Source organism: Aulonocara sp. 'chitande type north' Nkhata Bay, linkage group LG20 (genome assembly GCF_057382095.1).
Source record: "Aulonocara sp. 'chitande type north' Nkhata Bay isolate Kocher_YH1m ecotype deep benthic linkage group LG20, A_spYH_male_GT1.1, whole genome shotgun sequence".
Taxonomy (NCBI): Eukaryota; Metazoa; Chordata; class Actinopteri; order Cichliformes; family Cichlidae; genus Aulonocara; species Aulonocara sp. 'chitande type north' Nkhata Bay.
In genome coordinates, this window is record NC_141363.1 from 10,675,485 (window position 1) to 10,692,500 (window position 17,016).

A 17,016-nucleotide genomic window follows, 5' to 3' on the forward strand; every position below is an offset into this window, starting at 1 on the left:
TATGAAACAGCTTGCATGGATGAAGGAATACACATTGACTTCAAAGAGAAGAATCCTCTCACAGTGCGTTATGTCCATATAATTATATTATTATAGCACATAAGAGCTTGGACTGCCACTCACTAACTGTTACATTATTTATGAGGTGAAAACGTGCATTTCCCTGCTGAGATGCAGCACAGCACTGTGCGCGGTGTTGCCTGCGTGCTAGATCCATTACGGTATCCACGGCTCTTGCAGTGGAGCAGAGGAGCCCGATGGATGCAGAGATAAAAAGCAGAACGAGGACAAGGGAAGCGTAGATTGCTACAAATGCAGACTTCAGCAGCAGCTTGTTTTTCACTATAGCAAAGACCAGTATCCAGATTTTTTAAGGCTTTTTTTGCATCTCTTACCTTCAGCCTGGCTGAAGTTATCTTTGAATTCCTTCAGTACAGATTTCATGTGAAGGCATAGTGTTTGTTTCAAGTCACAGGAGCTTTTTTTTATCATGTTGAGGAAGAGCTCAGAGCGGCTGAAGGGAGACAGAGAGGTCCTCCTGGATCTGGATACTAGGGCTGAAGCACAAAGCACAGAGAGCTATGGGAGCCTGCAGAATGGGAGCTTTATCCCCCCACGATATGTAAGCTCTGCTTTACTTATTTCCTACAATACTGCAGTGTGATATCTCTTCAGCTCACATAAATCTATAAAATCGCATCACTTTGACACAGCAGTTATTCATTATCCTGTTCCCTTTTGGCCTCACTGATTTCTCAGAGATGTGGCAGTGAGTCTTGAGGGGTTTTACCCTTCATGTAATATAAACATGAACACAAGGTACTGTAAGGACACTGATAATGGGTAATGGTGAGGCATGACTTTACTGCACTGAAAGATTGTTTTCGGCTCATCTTTCTGGTCTTATTACTGCAAAGTGGAGGCATGTACTAGCACAAGAATTAAACCTCTCCTCAAAGCCAATTAAACATTCATACACCGAGCGAAAAGGTTCAAATGCAGAAAAGTGAGCAGAGTTTTCGTCAGCAGCTGTCTCTTTACAGAGTTTCATGATATATTAATGGTGGCTCAACTGTCAGCTTGCAGCTGCAGCTGCTGATGGAGATATGGATGGCGATGATCCCATTTATATGCAGTCTCCTACAAGAAGTAAGCAACCAGTGCCACAGTTGGGGAATTACTTCAGAGACGGGAGAACTAAGATTGGTAGGCTGCTCGCTTTGCATGAGGTTTCATCAGCTCAGTGGTAGGTAGACAAAGTCATTCGTTCATTTAACCTTTCACTCCTCTGGTCTGGGGTGCAGACTTCGTGCTGGTGTGGGAGATTCGTTCACGGAGGAAGCGGCGAGGGAAAGGGACAAATATGGCTACCAGTGAGGAGAGGGAAGCCGTTCCCGCTGAGGAGAGCAGCAGGTCTGAACGAAGGAAAGCACAACTGGCTCAGTGGAGAGAGAAGTTTGTTCAGAACCTGGAGAGTGTTGGCTTGGTCATGGAAAAGGTGTTGTTGACAAGATTAAAGATTATTTACCTTATTATTAAAATATTAAATCTGTTCATTATTTTTCCTGACTTGTTGATTAACGTCTTCTTTGTTGCCTCTTTACTTGTAGGAGGAAACTGCAAATGAAAAGAAGACCATACACTTTCTCAAAATTAGCGCCCCCTGGGATGTGTTGGTGTGTTATGCTGAGGAGCTTTGCCTTAGAGCTCCACTGCAAGTAAGTACAGCTATTTATTTCTAGGTAGGTTCAATTTAAAGTTATTTGTTACGTGACGTTAAACCCAGTTGATAATAATACTAATTTGGGGAATAAACAAGGACAACTTAATATGAAAGAGCACACTGATGTTTACCAGATAAAGTCTTTACTATCTCACTTTTCTCTTTAATCATGCGAACATTTTCTGATTATCTCTTAAGACAATGAAAACCTGTCGTAACATTTCACTCAGAACCAAAAACGTGCATCTTATGCTGTTCTACAGTAATAGAAGGAGGTCACCTGTATCTGTGTTTGTGTCCCAGGCACAGCAGCATCTAGACCTCAACACATCTGCTCGGGTACTGAGTAAACTATGCATACCTAACGTAATGACGGAGTCTGTGCCTAACAGGCCTCTGGACTATTACACATGTGCCTTTCGCAAGTCAAAGATGAGCAGGTGGGTTAACTTCTGCAAACAGTTGGATCAGATCACTGCTGCGTGTTTTGCTGAATGTACGCTTTTCTTCAGATTCCTTGGCTGGGAAGATCACGATACATATTTCACAAATACGCAGAGGCACCGTGTTGTAAGTAACACAAGTGTGACAATAGTAGTATACTGAATGTATCGGATGTATATTTGAACTAACAGACTGAGAGTTTTATTTCAGGTCTATGAGATTCTTGCCAGGACAGCATATGGGAAAAGGAAGAAGGCTGAAGTCGGAGTGGACAGACTGTTAAATGAAGGGGCGTACACAGCAGCGTTCCCGCTGCATGAGGTGAGTTATTTTTAGCTGTTCTGTACACTGAAATGTGTCGTTTTCTCTTTCTCATTAGCAGCATGTTTTTTCTCTTTAGGGGCCCTTTCAGCTTCCAAAGCACGAGGTCCGACCTGACGAGCTGAACCAGAGGCAGGTTCTCTACTACTACTGGGCCCGCTGGTGCAAATGGTACAAGTATCAACCACTGGACCATATCAGGGAGTACTTTGGAGAGAAGATTGCACTCTACTTTGCCTGGCTGGGTAAATATATATTCTTATTTCTGTTGTTCAAAAAATTTGGCTCATTTTTTACAGATAAAAAGCCCACTCCTTCCTGAATCCAGGAGGATTACTGAATCCAGACCAGAAGGTATCACAATAACTAGTAATGTTAATTAAATATTTAGATTTTGTCATTATTGCTAAAATGAAAACATTATAAATATCTGTGCAACTGTTAAGGCTTTCTCCCTGTCGACAAGTAATTTGAGTTTAATTAACTGCTCAACATAAGCGTTCTATTGATATCTCAGTAATTTTATTACCTTGAAGCACAAACTAAAGCAGTTTTTGCAGATTATTTGGTTGAAATCAATTTAAATTTAGTAGCTAACTATAATTTTATTACAATTCTGGTCATTTGATTTGAGTCTGATGGGGGCCAAAGATTTCTCTATTTAAAAAAAACCCCGCTGTTCATTTTAATAAATGAGAAATACGTGGAGTCTGTATTACACGCCAGAATCATTTAAAATGATTAGAAATGGATCAAAACTAATACAGGACAATAAGCAGAGTGCTCACATAAATAAACATACTGTATGATACAGCAATCTAAGCTACAGCCTCCTGGCACTGACTCTACAGTGAACTGCATCTATTACTTTTTTCTTCCTTTCTTTTTTCACAAAAAGGTACAAGTGGAAACTCCTTTTTTTAGCAGTGAAATTCTTTTATGAATCTCTGTTAAGAGGAGAGTGTAGTATATGCAAAGGGGCTATACCTGAGCTTGAAACCATTATTGTCAGGATGAAAGTCATCACTGCAGCTGAAATTGAACATCCGTCTTGCATCAGCTGAGAGCTGCAGTCTAATGGAGCTTTTTGTCTCTGCAGGTTTCTACACAGCCTGGCTGCTGCCGGCAGCAGTGGTCGGGACTCTGGTCTTTGTGTCTGGAGTGATGTCCATGGGTACCAACACACCAGCGTGAGTCTGCATCATGTATACATAGCATGTGTTTTATTGTGTAACACAAAATAATTTTAAATGAAATGTCGCATTACAGACATGGCTAGTCACGTGTGACTGCACTCACTTAGATAAGGTATTGTGGCATAGTTGTTGAAGTTTTACACACAGGGGTCAGTTTAAGCAGGCAGTTCAAACACAAGTGAAGCAACCACCGTTTTAATAGACACAAAAACTTGGATCTTGTCTTTAATAATGTATAACATAAAAATCAAACAAATAGGAAACCCTCACACAAAGTTAGTTGCAACTAGTTGCAAACAGTTGCCAAATGTGAAAAAATCCAATGCAGTCATGGGGCAACTATTGATCACCCAGCCCCCTGACCCCCCGATCCCTCAATGGAGTTTCAGATGGTAACCAGACATTATGTTTAATTAAACATTAAACATACTTATGCACTGACATGTATCACTATTGATAGTGATTCAGCTGAATTTAATGCACACCCACATGGCTCATAATAAAAATAAACGGGACTAATCATTGTCAGCCAGCTGCTGGCTGCAGTGGCTTCTTAGAGTCTTATTGTTTCAGTGAAGCTGCTGAAATTGGTGCCGTTGTGCCTGTTCAGAAACGTATAGCAAAAACCTTACTGATGTCCAACATAAGAGCCAAAGTTCAGTGCTGTACTTAATGTACACACATGAGATTAGCATTGATTTCTCCTTAGAAAGAAAGCAAATAAGTGTGTTATAGCTTTTGTTTTAAGGGCTGCCACAGTTTCCTGGAAATTAAACTCCACTTACAGACTCTCTCAAACAAGCACAACTTTAGATTCAAATATTTCAAAGCAGAGCGCACTCTGCATAAAGACTCGCTTCACAGCTAGATCATCTACATGTGGGATGTCTGTGCCAGTTTGTCATATATTATTTATTAAGAGTTGGCTCTCCTTTCTGGTTTTTCTTCTCAGTGTAAGTGTAGCCTAGATTGTGTACAGTAATATTGCCGCTGTAACTACTGTTTACCTTTTTCTGGCTTCATTTCTTAGGGATAAGTCGATATCCTAGGAAAGAGAGTCTGTGGCAGCAAGAAAAAGCAACCATCTCTAATGGACAATTAGTGCAGAATAATCCTCCTATTAAAAAAAAAAGAGGAGGAAATAGATCTCGCTGTCAGTCCAGGCTTTATTTGTAGCTGATCCCATGTGCAGTCAGGGTTTCAGTAACTCACTCTATAACTGTAATAAAGGAAAGAGCAGTAGCTTTGTTTCCCGGCAGGAGGTTAGGAGAATGCTTTCCACACCGCTCATCTGTTCCCTGGAAGCAGTACGTAATAGGTATATGTGCAGCCTTTACATCCATTAGAGTTAATTCTCCCAATCCCTTAGCTCCCACACTGATCATTATTGGGCCTCACAGTTATGTGAGGCCAAATACGTGTTGCTTTAAAACCTGTAATTAGTGTTATCTCAGGTGTAACTAATCTGTGTCAGTGTGTCTGTCAACAGGGAGGAAATCTGTAACAGTGGAGCTAGCTATACCATGTGTCCACTCTGCAAAACATGTAAGGCCTGGAACATGTCTGAGATCTGCACCTTGACGAAGGTACCAAGCTTTTCGTGGTGAACAAATCGCTGACTCTGCGAAAAAAGACTTGAACCTAATGGTTGTACCTTTCTCTGTTGCAGCTGGGATACTTATTTGACCATCCAGGTACAGTGTTTTTCAGTGTGTTCATGTCATTCTGGGCTGTAACCTTTCTGGAGTACTGGAAGAGAAAAATGGCCACTCTGGCACATCACTGGGACTGTATGGACTTCCATGAAGAGGAGGTATTGGTTGCTTTCAGTATGAGTGTGATCATACTGGTCTTATTCGGTTTAGAGCTCTTAGGTCTGTCATGATTATAGATCCAGTAATACAGTAATGGGCATCATGACTGTTTGCACTTGTTTGCACAGGGATTCAATTTTTTTAATATTTGATTTTAACCTTTATACACGGAAGTTTCAGTTTTGTACAGAGTAAACAAGGTAAACAACAGAGCAAAGACTAAAGTTACAGACCAATCTGTGAACCAGACAAAGCCGGTGAAGAGTGTGTCCAGTGATGATGGTCACTGTTTTCTTTAAGGAGCGTCCTCGGCCGGAGTTTGCAGCCATGGCCCCTACTATGGAGCAAAATCCAGTGACTGGGGTCAAAGAGCCATACTTTCCTGAAAAAACCAGGCTGTCTCGCATGTTCACTGGCTCCATGGTTATCATAATGATGGTGAGGCCATTTAAAATATTTTACATACTGTACTGCTGTTTTGTTGTTTTTGCACTTCAGTAAAAGAAATACTCGAGGTGCATTTTAACACTATGCATTATGTTTAGTTAGGTTCTTAAACGGTTTGATTACCACTATTATTGTCACACTGTAAAATGTCGTTCTAATACAGCAGATCCAGATCCGCTCCCGAACAACAGACTTTCTCTTTTTCTCATCATTAATCTCATTGCACGTGGTTTCAGTAAGGAGTCTCGGTTTCTCTTGAGCTTTTCCTTTTGTGATTGTGTTGAGAAATAGAGGTGGGGTTAACACCTTTGTGCCATTCCAGTAAATCCTGCATTGTTAACTGAACCCTTTTTTAATAATGAATCCAGGTCACATGCCTACAGGGCCAGATATGATCCCATCATCTCATCCACGCACTTTATGCTGTGTCCAAGATTCACTTCTTTGTAGATGCAGATCTGAGGATCATTTTTCACACACCCTTGTTTTGATGATGGGATTAGAGATGGAAATGTTTTAAAATTCTAATTCTCTTCCCTGTTCAGTAGAAGGATTTTGCTGGAAACATACTGATGTTATGATAGTTGTGAATTTTGATATAAGGAATGAAAATGTCTGCAAGTTAATTTCCCGAAACTGAAAGGAATAGAATCCACTATTAGACAAAGAAAAGAAATGAATATCATGGAAAAAATTATTCAGCTGTTACTAAATTTTATGGGAATAATACCTGATCCAAGCTCTTGTTGGAAGCTCTTGCTTGCTTGCCAATCTTTAGAAAAATCCTACTACTAAATGCTACTGACTTAGAAAAGCATATGCATGTCTAGCACATTCAATTAAAGCCGTCTTTTAAAAACTTTGTTTGTGCTCTGAAAGATGTCAGTCAGGATGTAAGAGATATGGATCAGTTTTATGATGAGCATCATGAGAGCTGCAATGAGGATGCTGGACTCTTGACTTCTTGGTCTTATATTATGCTGCATGGTGTTGATGATGACAGCAGACCTTTGTGTGCCTCTGGCTGTGTGCAGCATATTATGTCGCAGCTACAGGTGTGCTTTTCCCCCTCTTCTCTCAGCTGTGTGTGGTGATGATCTTCCTGGTGACGGTGGTCGTGTGCCGTGGTATCATCAGTGTGGTGATATTTCATTCTGGGAGCCCTGTGCTGCGGACAGAGGTACATTACAGCTGTTTCATGCTTTGCACAAAGAAATGCTACAAACACATTGGAGCTTTTTTCCAAAAAGAAAACTGTTAATAAGAAGAGAATGCAATTATTAAATTATTAAAAATGATCACAATCACATTTTAATATAACATTTTCGTTTTTTGGGCATCACAGTGGTGCAGTGGTGGTGGAATCCACTGGCCATTTGGGGACTTTCTGTATGGAGGCCCCAGACTCATACATCCCCACACTGTGTGGGTTCTCTCTGGGTGCTCTGGCTTTATCCCACAGTCCAAAGACATGCATGTTAGGTTAACTGGTGAATATAAAATTGGCCATAGGTGTGAAAGTGAGTGTGAATGGTTGTCTGTTTCTCTGTTTAAGCCCTGTGGTTGACTGGCTCCCTTTCCAGGGAGTAGCCCCACCCTTTGTCCTGTGACAGATGTGATAGGCTCCAGTCAACAATCATGACCGTTCAGTCTTGGTTTTCTTCTTTGTCCACTGTGTACAGAAATTTATGCTGACACTTTTTATCATATTATGTAACACATATGATCTGCAGTAAAATTCTCATATTTACATTATACCAAGAAACAGCTCAGTGTTACTAACTTTACACATTTTTTTGCCATTCTCTCAACTTTTACTGCCAGTTCACATGGTCAAAAACGATCAACATTTGAGTTGTGTTGTGTTGGTACTGTTTTTAATTAAATATATTTGTACATGTTTAAATGATTTTGCAAATCACTGCATTTTATTTATCATACAAACATTCATGCATTTAATTTCCTCCCCCAGGCAGGGACCATAGCCAACATCTCCAGCAGTATTGTAAACCTGGGGCTCATACTGCTGATGGGCCAGGTCTACACTGCATTAGCTGAGCAGCTCACTAAATGGGGTAAGAATCAATGCTGCTCTCACACACCTCAAACCTCTGTGGTGTATATTGTTATCAGCTTTGTACTTGATTGCCACTAACTAAAAGCTCAGACTTCTCCAGAGCAGGTGAATCTCTTCAGTTGGATCCTTATGGTTATTGTTTCTGTCAAAGTAGCTGCATCATGTTGCAGAATTATGGGACTGTAAAGTACAGATACAGAGGGCATAAAAAGTCTACACACAAAAAAATATTTTTAAAAACCCTAAAAACAATGTGGTTGGACACGTCTGCACGCCTTCTTATAATTAGGGGTAAGATTAATCACATGTGAATTCATATTAAACATTAGTCATCAGTTAAAGTGACTCATTAAAATCAAATGAAGTTCAGCTGTTTTTGTAGGATTTTCCTGATGTGTACCTTGTGGCATCTTCCAACAAAATTTGTGATCTGCAAATAACTTACAAACACATCAAACTGATCTCATTGCTGAAAATAGATGAAAAAAACCCCATTACTGCCAGAACTGAGGGAAAGACAAGAAGATAACTGGCCAGGGAGATTTACAGCAACATTAAATGAGCTGCAGGAATTTCTGGCAAGAACTGGTTGTGTACTACATGTGACAACAATCTCAAGTTAAACACACACATGATATACATACATCAGAGCGTCCACAAGCATGTAGGTTTTGTGTCATGATCTGATAAGGCCAAAGTTGAAGGTTTTAGGAGTGATTCCTTGAGATATGTTTGACACAAAAACAGTTCACATCACCAGAGAAAAACTGTACCTGCAATGAAGCATGGTAGTGATAACATCGTGCTTTGGGGCTGTTTTTCTTCATCTGGAACTACAGTAGGGCTTTAGTCAAGCTGGGAGGATTTATGAACAGTACTAAAATAGCAATCATTTTTCACAAAAAACCTCTTTAGGCATCTGCTAGAAAACTGAAGATCAAGAGGATTTGGACCTTGTAGCACAACAGCAGCAACCAGCTGCATATATCCAGATCATCAAAATAACTGATTCACCAAAAAATGAGCCAGCCTGAGTACAGATTCAGATCCTGCTGAAAAACTGTGGAGTGACCTGAAGAGGACTGTGCTCAAAAGATGGCGCCATAATCTGAAAAACTTGGAGTGTTTTTACAGAGAAGAGAAGGGCAAATAATGAAGACGTGCCATGCTAACAACTAACCAAAAAGACTGACTACTGTAATAAAATGCAAAGGTGCTTCAACAAAGTTGTTAGTTTAACCCTTTAACTCACAGTGTACCATATTTGATACATGACTTTTCACGAGTTCTTGAGATGTTCACATGATCAGTGTGCAAAAACTCTGCTTAATTGTTTAGGCAAAAAATAAGAACAAATAAATAATAATTTTCTGACAATTATTTCATGGGTCAGGCTTTAAATAGCTAAGGATGTGCATATTTATGCAACCAGATTGTTGTAAAAATTTTAGTGTACATGTTTAACCCCTCCAAAAAGATTGTAACTGTTAATCTTGATGTTTAAACAGTTCAGCCACTGTTTAAAATGGATATCAGCAGGATTGTTGATGATGTATCCAGCAGAGTATTTGTAGAATCATCTCATTTCAGTCAAGAAAGTATGATAGACAATCATATTCGCTGCTGATTCTTGATTCTTGTAAAAAAACAGACAAATCAAAAAACACCCCAAATTAATGTAAAAAAAAAAAGTTTACACTGTGGTTTCCCTTTTTTCTTAGTTTTGACTACCTGTAAACCAGTTATCATAATATCTTGTTATCTATATAAAAATCACTTTGAAGTCATTTAAACTAAGTGAAATCAAAGGCAACATTGTCTCGATGTCTTTAACACTGTGTTTTTGTGCGATGTGTTGCAGAGATGCACAGAACACAAACCCAGTATGACAACGCTTTCATCTTCAAGGTGTTCATCTTCCAGTTTGTCAACTTCTACTCGTCTCCCTTTTATGTGGCTTTCTTTAAAGGAAGGTGAGACACACGAGTCACAACAGACACACAGGATAATCATGAAAAGATGAAGACACTGAGACAAAGAAAGTATTTAAGGTGCCACTGATCTCTCTGTGATTAGGTTTGTGGGTTACCCTACCAACTACGGGACCTTGTTCGGGATGAGAAATGAAGACGTGAGTGATTTAGAGAGCCTGTAACGTACCAGCATGTGAAAATGATGCCCCCATAGTGTCATGTCTGTGTGTCTTTGCGTTACAGTGTGGTGCCGGGGGTTGCCTCATTGAATTGGCTCAACAACTTTTCATCATAATGGTGGGAAAACAGCTCATCAACAATGTTCAGGAGTTCATCTTACCGTACGTTGCTACACTTTTAGCTTTTATGGGTTTTTTTATGTATATGTTTTATGTTTTTATAGAAAAATGTTCTGTTGTCAATCTCCAGCATATTTAAACATCCTTTATTCTTCCTTTTATTTACATCCTTTATTATTTATTTAAAAGCTTTCGTGGTTTACCAGGACATCTTACTTTTTAGAGAAAAATTTTCAGGAGTAAATTTTTTCTGCAATAAAATAATAATTAAACAAATTAGATTCAAACACATGAGCAATAAGTACAGTGACTGTCAAATACAACTGAAAAGATTAAAGCAGAGTTAGGATAAAAGCTAAAACTGGTACAGATGTGGGAGATGCATAAAAGTAGCTGTGCTGTGTCATATTGTTCCACAGTTCCAGCTGTTTAGTGCAGTAAATCTCATCCATGTGCCTCTGCACCATCAGCTGTGTGTGACTGTTTAAGACTTACTGCAGACAGTAAGTGTAAAATAAGGGCAGCAGAGGAGCAGTTCAGTAAATACGCTTAAAACCTCTGGCAAAATTATGTAATCATCACTCTTGAGGATCCAGCTCTTTTACTTTGTAGCACATAAACAAATCACAGATATGATGACAGAAATTATTGCTATACATGAAAAATAAATGGGCAGAAACAGGAGCCAACATTTGTTACAGAACTGTCAGAAGCAGGCTGAATGAAATGAGATTTACATGCAGAGAAGCCAAACACAAGCCAGCGCTTACAGTGGGCCAAAGAGGGGCAGTCATGGACTGTGTTAACTGATGTTAGTGATGAATCATAAATGTGGAGTGGCCAAGGGGATGATGCTGGAAATTTGGTCTTGTGCTGCTGCAGTGAAACAGACAAAGATGACTGCATGAAGAAAACAAGCACATTTCCCCACTCAGTGGTGGGGCGGCATGTGTTGTAAAAGATGAGAGGGGATTGCAGTCATTACATCAGCAACAAATGCTTCCAGTGATAGAAAATAGGTTTGGTTAACTAATTCCAACTGAAAGTCTATGGTGGTTATTGGGGAACAATGATTGCTGTTCAGCTACAAAAAATTAGTCCTGTGTCATATCTGTGATGTAATGAACATCCTCTAAATGTGCTGTTTCTGTCATTTTTGCCATTGCATGTTACAATGCATACTAACATAAATCCTTATCCTGATTCCATCAAATGATCAGGTGACCCTGGAGTTATGCTCCAATAGGCCCAGGCTGCTGGGGCGTTCCCTCTTCACTCACTTCTTTTCACTCTCTGCATGGTTTTGCACCACGTGTCTATTTAGTCATTAGCCGTTATTAAACTCTGGCACTTTCTCCCATAGTTATCTCCTTTCTCCTGTTTCTGCTGTCTTCTCCCATGCCATCACCCCCAAGTGGTCGCGGCAGATGGCTGCTCTTCCCTGAGCCTGGTTCTGCTGGAAGTGTCTTCCTGTCAAAAGGGAGTTTTTCCTTCCCTCTGTTGCCAAATGTTTGCTCACAGGGGTTGTCTGTTGTTGGGGTTTCTTTCGAATAGTTTTTTGGTTTTAACCTTAGAGTATAAAGCACCTTGAGGCGAATGTGTGCCTTTATAAATAAAACTGAATTAAACCGAAAATGTCTTTTTCTTCCCTAACAGTAAAGTGAAGGCCTGGCGCCAGAAGAGAACTCTGGCAAAAGTGCTGGGTGGCAAGGCATCCCATGAGCCTCGGCGCTGGGAAGAGGATTACCAGCTGGTTGAGTGTGAGGGCCTGTTCGAAGAGTACCTGGAGATGGGTGAGTATCCATATCTGATTTAGAGACTTTAATATCACTGCATTCAACCGGATCGCCAGTTCAGTCCAACTAAAAATTCACACATAGATAATATCCATTTTGATGAAAAAATGCAAAGATTAATTATCTAATTTTAATTTCATGTGCTGCAGTGCTCCAGTTTGGGTTCATTACTATCTTTGTGGCGGCGTTCCCCCTCGCTCCGCTCTTCGCCCTCCTTAACAACTGGGTGGAGATTCGTTTGGATGCACACAAGTTTGTGTGCGAGTACCGCCGGCCGGTGGCTGAACGTGCACAAAACATCGGAGTGTGGTTTAACATCCTGGAAGCTTTGTCACACCTGTCTGTCATTGCCAATGTGAGTTCATGTCTAATACATTATTGTCAGACTACATAGCAATATGAGGAAAAAAAGAACATTTATTATCTTTTATTCTTTTTCAGGCTTTCCTAATAGCGTTCACTTCAGATTTTTTACCTCGCCTGCTGTATCAGTACAAATTTGACAATGATCTCAACGGATACGTCAACTTCACCCTGGCTTACGCCCCACTCAACTACACAGAGTACCCTATGTGCAGGTATGCTGCTTTGATCTTTCTTTTTATGCTCCTTTTTATTCCTTCATCTTATGTGTCAAGTTCAACTTCTCATATATGGTTACTTTGGTGTTGCTAAGCAACATTTAAGTTTCTTAACATTTAAGTTAAGTGTGTTCATGTCATAGCCTTGGCCAACAATGGGTGATATTACTGAATATTAAGACTGTTCTTTTCATGTGCTGCTGCTGTATATTATACACACCAAGTATTACAAATATTTCTTGTTGTAACTTTGTAACAAATTATGTTTGTTGGGGTTTTTCAGATACAAAGCATTCAGAGACAACAATGGAAACTACACACTGTTTTACTGGGAGCTCCTGGCAGTCAGACTTGGCTTTATTATTGCATTTGAAGTATGACGGAAGCTTCCTAGCATCTCTATTTACTTCATTTTGCCTGTTTTAGTGGTTTTACCTTTGTTTAGTATTGCCTTTTCACTGACACCTCTATGCCAGTTCTGCTTGTTTGGACAAATTCTAATGATTTAGTCCTCTTTTACCGTTTTGTTTCCATCTGCATCACTTTTTATTCTCTCTCTATATACCTCCTCTCTGCCATTTCCTCACAGTTATTTGTTAATGCTCACCTGAGAGAGAAGAAATTATTCACCAGTTGTACAAATTATGTGGAAAATAAAACTACAAGTACTGTTTTTCCATTTTCATGCTTGAAGATCAGCTGTCTGTTTGCTTAAAATTAATGACAATTTGTGATGTGGAGATTGTTCACACTGTTCTTGCTGTTGTTTTTACTGTCACCAGCACGTGGTGTTCTTCGTGCTGCGAGCCATTGACTGGATTGTACCCGATGTTCCCGAGTCCCTGGAGCTGAAGATGAAGAGGGAGCGCTACCTGGCTAAGCAAGCTCTGGCTGAAAACCAGGAGGCCCTGTTGGTGAGTCGAGCCCGAGCGGCCGCCGCTGCCACTCCAGGCACCTCCAGCCCAGGTCAGTAAGAACATGGGACGCACACACACAAGGTCATGCAGCACACACTTCTCCATATAAAGTAAATCTAGTTAACAATGACCAGGTAAATATGTTCATATTAAACTCACTTAAATCATCTTTTGGATACAAATTTGTGTGTCTGAGAGCAGAAAAAAAATAAAAACAAGTCTTTTCTATTAGAAGTTTCTAATAAAATGTTACCGTGCTTCCTTGTCAGCTGCATGATAAACAAATCCTCTGCAGTGTGTTTCCACGTAGGTGATCCATGCAGTGTCAAACCTGTCACTGTCTCTGACACAGCTGATTCACACTAATAAAATCCACAATTGAAAGGCTTTTAAGAGCTCACCCACCCACCTGCAAAGCACCTGCGGCTATACTGGCTGTCATAAACTCGCTGCGTACAGCATGATCATTAGAGGTAATCTATGTGGGATCAGTGCCAAATATTTCGCTTGATTGCATCGCCAGACTTTGTGACCTGATGTGTGTTGGCACGGGTTATTTCATCCATCAGCACTTCTGTTCAGGTTGGACTTTAAATAAAATGAAAAATCATTATGTTCAGCAAAACGAAGCAGCTTAACACGTCACATGTCAAATTTCATATTCTGCCCACGGGGATTGAGCGATGATCGTCGGGTATAGACTGTCATAGTGTGTATATTCATCCTCACCTGTATGTGTGTGTGTCCCCTTTGTTCTGGCCCACGCTGTTGTCATGTGTCTCATGTAGTGAATGTTGCTGGATGAGGACAGGTAAGTACAGCACAGGTAAGTGAATGGCATTCCTAAAAAGGATGTCATGATTTCAGTTCAGAAATATTGGTATTAATTTATATTTTTAAGCCAATCCAGTGATCATTTAAAGTCTGATTTTCTTTTGTTGTTTAATCAAAAGTTATAATGTGGTACATGTAAGTCAGCAAAACATCTGTAAGACGTCAGTGGGCCCAGAGTTGCTCGCTGTTATGGTGATTATTCATCTCCATATCACATTAGTTAGTCTCTGTTTAGAAGCTGCTTATTTTATTTGCTGATCCAAGTTAATAGCTAGCTCTTTCCTCAACATTACTAACTAATACTAATTACTAATACTACTACTCCCTGTGGTTTCATTGCATTTGGGATGCACAGGTTTTGGATTGGAGTCTGAAAACTTGAATACAGCAGGTGGCATTGTGGGATTTTTATGTCCTCTAACTCCCCTAAAGTCACATTTTGTTTAGTTTAATTTAGAACTTAGTTAGATCAACACTGTGTGAATTTAATGTGCATATTTGCTCTTCGAAGATAAAAAGCAACCATTTTATTAGATGTGAGGCCTACAGGACATACAGACTAAGGACTTTGGCATCTGAAATTATTTATTACATTTCATTGTGTAACCAGTTTATTTAGTGTTGTAGTTACCTGATGTGATCGCTGCAGCAAAAGTATCTGTGTCAGCCTTTTCCTCCTCTGTACCTCTTATTGTAGTCAGTCTAACACAATTAACTCTTTTTCTTGCCTTTCTGCTTCTTTCCCGTTACTTCTGCCATTGCCTCCTCTGAAGGAAGTGACACGTCCCTTGGAAACATGAGTTAGGATTCCTCTGTGGAAAAGAAGCAGTGGGACTGAACGCTGGTGGAATATGAGACTTTCCTTTGTATCTCGGATAAGTGAAATTTTCCCAAGAAAGTGGAATACTGTCTTGGGATTGGTTTTCATATCACTAATACATATTCATCTGCACAGATACATGGTAAGCAGGTGTGCTTCGGCCTGCCCACCTTCTTCATATGGACATTTCTCCAACATATTTGGGATTTTTTTCAATCTCATGGTTATTGCAACATTATCAGAGTCTGATGTTACTGGAGCAAAGGGCATGAATTTATAAAGCATAAATCTATGTATTGCTAAATAATTAAGCAACGTATGTGGGGAAAATTAGTATGTTGATTGGCTTCCACTAGCTGCAGCATGCACTGTTAATGCTACCTGACGCCACGCAGGTGTGGGACTTACTTGCAGTACTGTGTGTGTATCCCACGCAGCCTCAGATTGACTTCAAAGTCTGACAACATGAACTATTTAAATGATGCCAAATGTTGTATTGACAGAGCATAGTTTGAAATTGCATAAATTCCAATTTGCAGTGTTTTTCTTGGAGTTACTGTTGGGATACCCAGAGGACCTGAAATGTAATGAAGTTGGATTACACCTTGACTCTGCAAAAGCTCATCCTGAATATTTTGGGGGGGCTTTATAAAACTCCTCTGAAGGGATAGAAGGCTTCAAACAAAGGAGTGCACAGGATCAGTAGTGCCACTCATGGAAAGAAAACAGACTTTTATGTGTGAGCTCGGCAGACTGCCTCTTTAATGTGTATTGTTATTATCTTTATGACGAATGCTGACTTGAGGTCAAAGTTCACCTTTCTTGGACAAACTGTTACAACAAGATCAACAGAGTCAACAGTGCTTTGGGGTTTTTGGCTCCTCATTTTCACAAAGCTGGCATTGTTCACTGACTGTATTATCATCACATAGTTTATGCTGCGTTTTCACTCAGCACCAAGCATGAAAGTCTTTTCTACGTGAATGTCCTGCACAGTATGGCTGTACAGCACTGTAAACAGGAGTGAAACAGCACCTGAGCAGAGGCCATATTTTACATATGAGCTTTTTTGTCATTTTTGATCAAATAAATCTAGTTTGACGAACGCAAACACCTCCTCGATGTGGGATTCACAGCCTCAGAGATGCTGTACTTGCTGGAACTTTAATCCTTCCACACCATCTGTCTTCTCCACTTTCTTCTTCTCTTCATTTTGCCCTCCTTCTTAAAACATCACCTTCCCCCCAAAAAGATGAAAAGTCTCTGATTTATTGGGAGTCAGAAACAGACAGGTGTTTCATTAATGATTTCCCTCTTCCTCTCCCTCCTCCCCACACAAAAACTCCACCAATGGCCGTGGCCTTGGGCAACTCCTGACTTTTACTTCATCTCATCTCCTCTTCCACCTCAGTCTCTTTTTTTTCATGTTATTTCATTCCTGAAGTCACTTTTTTTGTAATGAATACTATCTTCTTCCTCCTCTTCTCTCTCTTGGCCACATTCATCCTTTAGATTGTTGTGATTGCTCTGCGTTCCTCTGCCATGGCCTGCAGGAAGAGTGAGTTAGTACATGTCAGCGAGCACAGGTATGCGCTGCGGACACCGGCTGGCTCATTTACCGGCTGCTGGAGTGAAGTGAGGGAATGTTTGCATGCAAGCAAGACATGGCAACGAGGCATATGATGAGGACTCAGCTGAATATTTTTTTTAAAAGCCCTCGAAACTTGCCTGATAGTCAATGCATTAGCATTTCAGTTGCAAATGCACATACTGA

The 17,016-nt window shown here is 40.1% G+C and overlaps 1 protein-coding gene across 4 annotated transcripts in view; it reads left to right on the top strand.

The window, feature by feature from the left end:
- Positions 1-253: 253 nt before the first annotated feature.
- ano11 (anoctamin 11) overlaps positions 254-17,016 on the top strand; it is a 16,795-nt gene continuing 32 nt past the window's right edge. Inside the window, exons 1-23 of one of the 4 annotated variants that reach the window (XM_086277266.1) lie at positions 254-622; positions 1,080-1,206; positions 1,305-1,498; positions 1,611-1,718; positions 2,027-2,163; positions 2,236-2,293; positions 2,378-2,488; positions 2,568-2,733; positions 3,588-3,678; positions 5,174-5,270; positions 5,354-5,497; positions 5,799-5,936; positions 7,027-7,125; positions 7,918-8,020; positions 9,884-9,995; positions 10,099-10,153; positions 10,239-10,336; positions 11,951-12,087; positions 12,240-12,445; positions 12,532-12,668; positions 12,955-13,045; positions 13,454-13,637; positions 15,196-17,016. The exon at positions 15,196-17,016 is cut by the window's right edge and continues 32 nt beyond it. In XM_086277266.1, the coding sequence (XP_086133392.1) occupies positions 491-622; positions 1,080-1,206; positions 1,305-1,498; positions 1,611-1,718; positions 2,027-2,163; positions 2,236-2,293; positions 2,378-2,488; positions 2,568-2,733; positions 3,588-3,678; positions 5,174-5,270; positions 5,354-5,497; positions 5,799-5,936; positions 7,027-7,125; positions 7,918-8,020; positions 9,884-9,995; positions 10,099-10,153; positions 10,239-10,336; positions 11,951-12,087; positions 12,240-12,445; positions 12,532-12,668; positions 12,955-13,045; positions 13,454-13,637; positions 15,196-15,227 (2,757 nt within the window). In that variant the 5' untranslated portion in view covers positions 254-490 and the 3' untranslated portion in view covers positions 15,228-17,016. Of the gene's footprint in view, positions 623-1,079; positions 1,207-1,304; positions 1,499-1,610; positions 1,719-2,026; positions 2,164-2,235; positions 2,294-2,377; positions 2,489-2,567; positions 2,734-3,587; positions 3,679-5,173; positions 5,271-5,353; positions 5,498-5,798; positions 5,937-7,026; positions 7,126-7,917; positions 8,021-9,883; positions 9,996-10,098; positions 10,154-10,238; positions 10,337-11,950; positions 12,088-12,239; positions 12,446-12,531; positions 12,669-12,954; positions 13,046-13,453; positions 13,807-15,195 lie in introns of those variants that run through there. The other 3 variants (XM_086277268.1, XR_015126605.1, XM_086277269.1) reach the window with 3 other exon arrangements.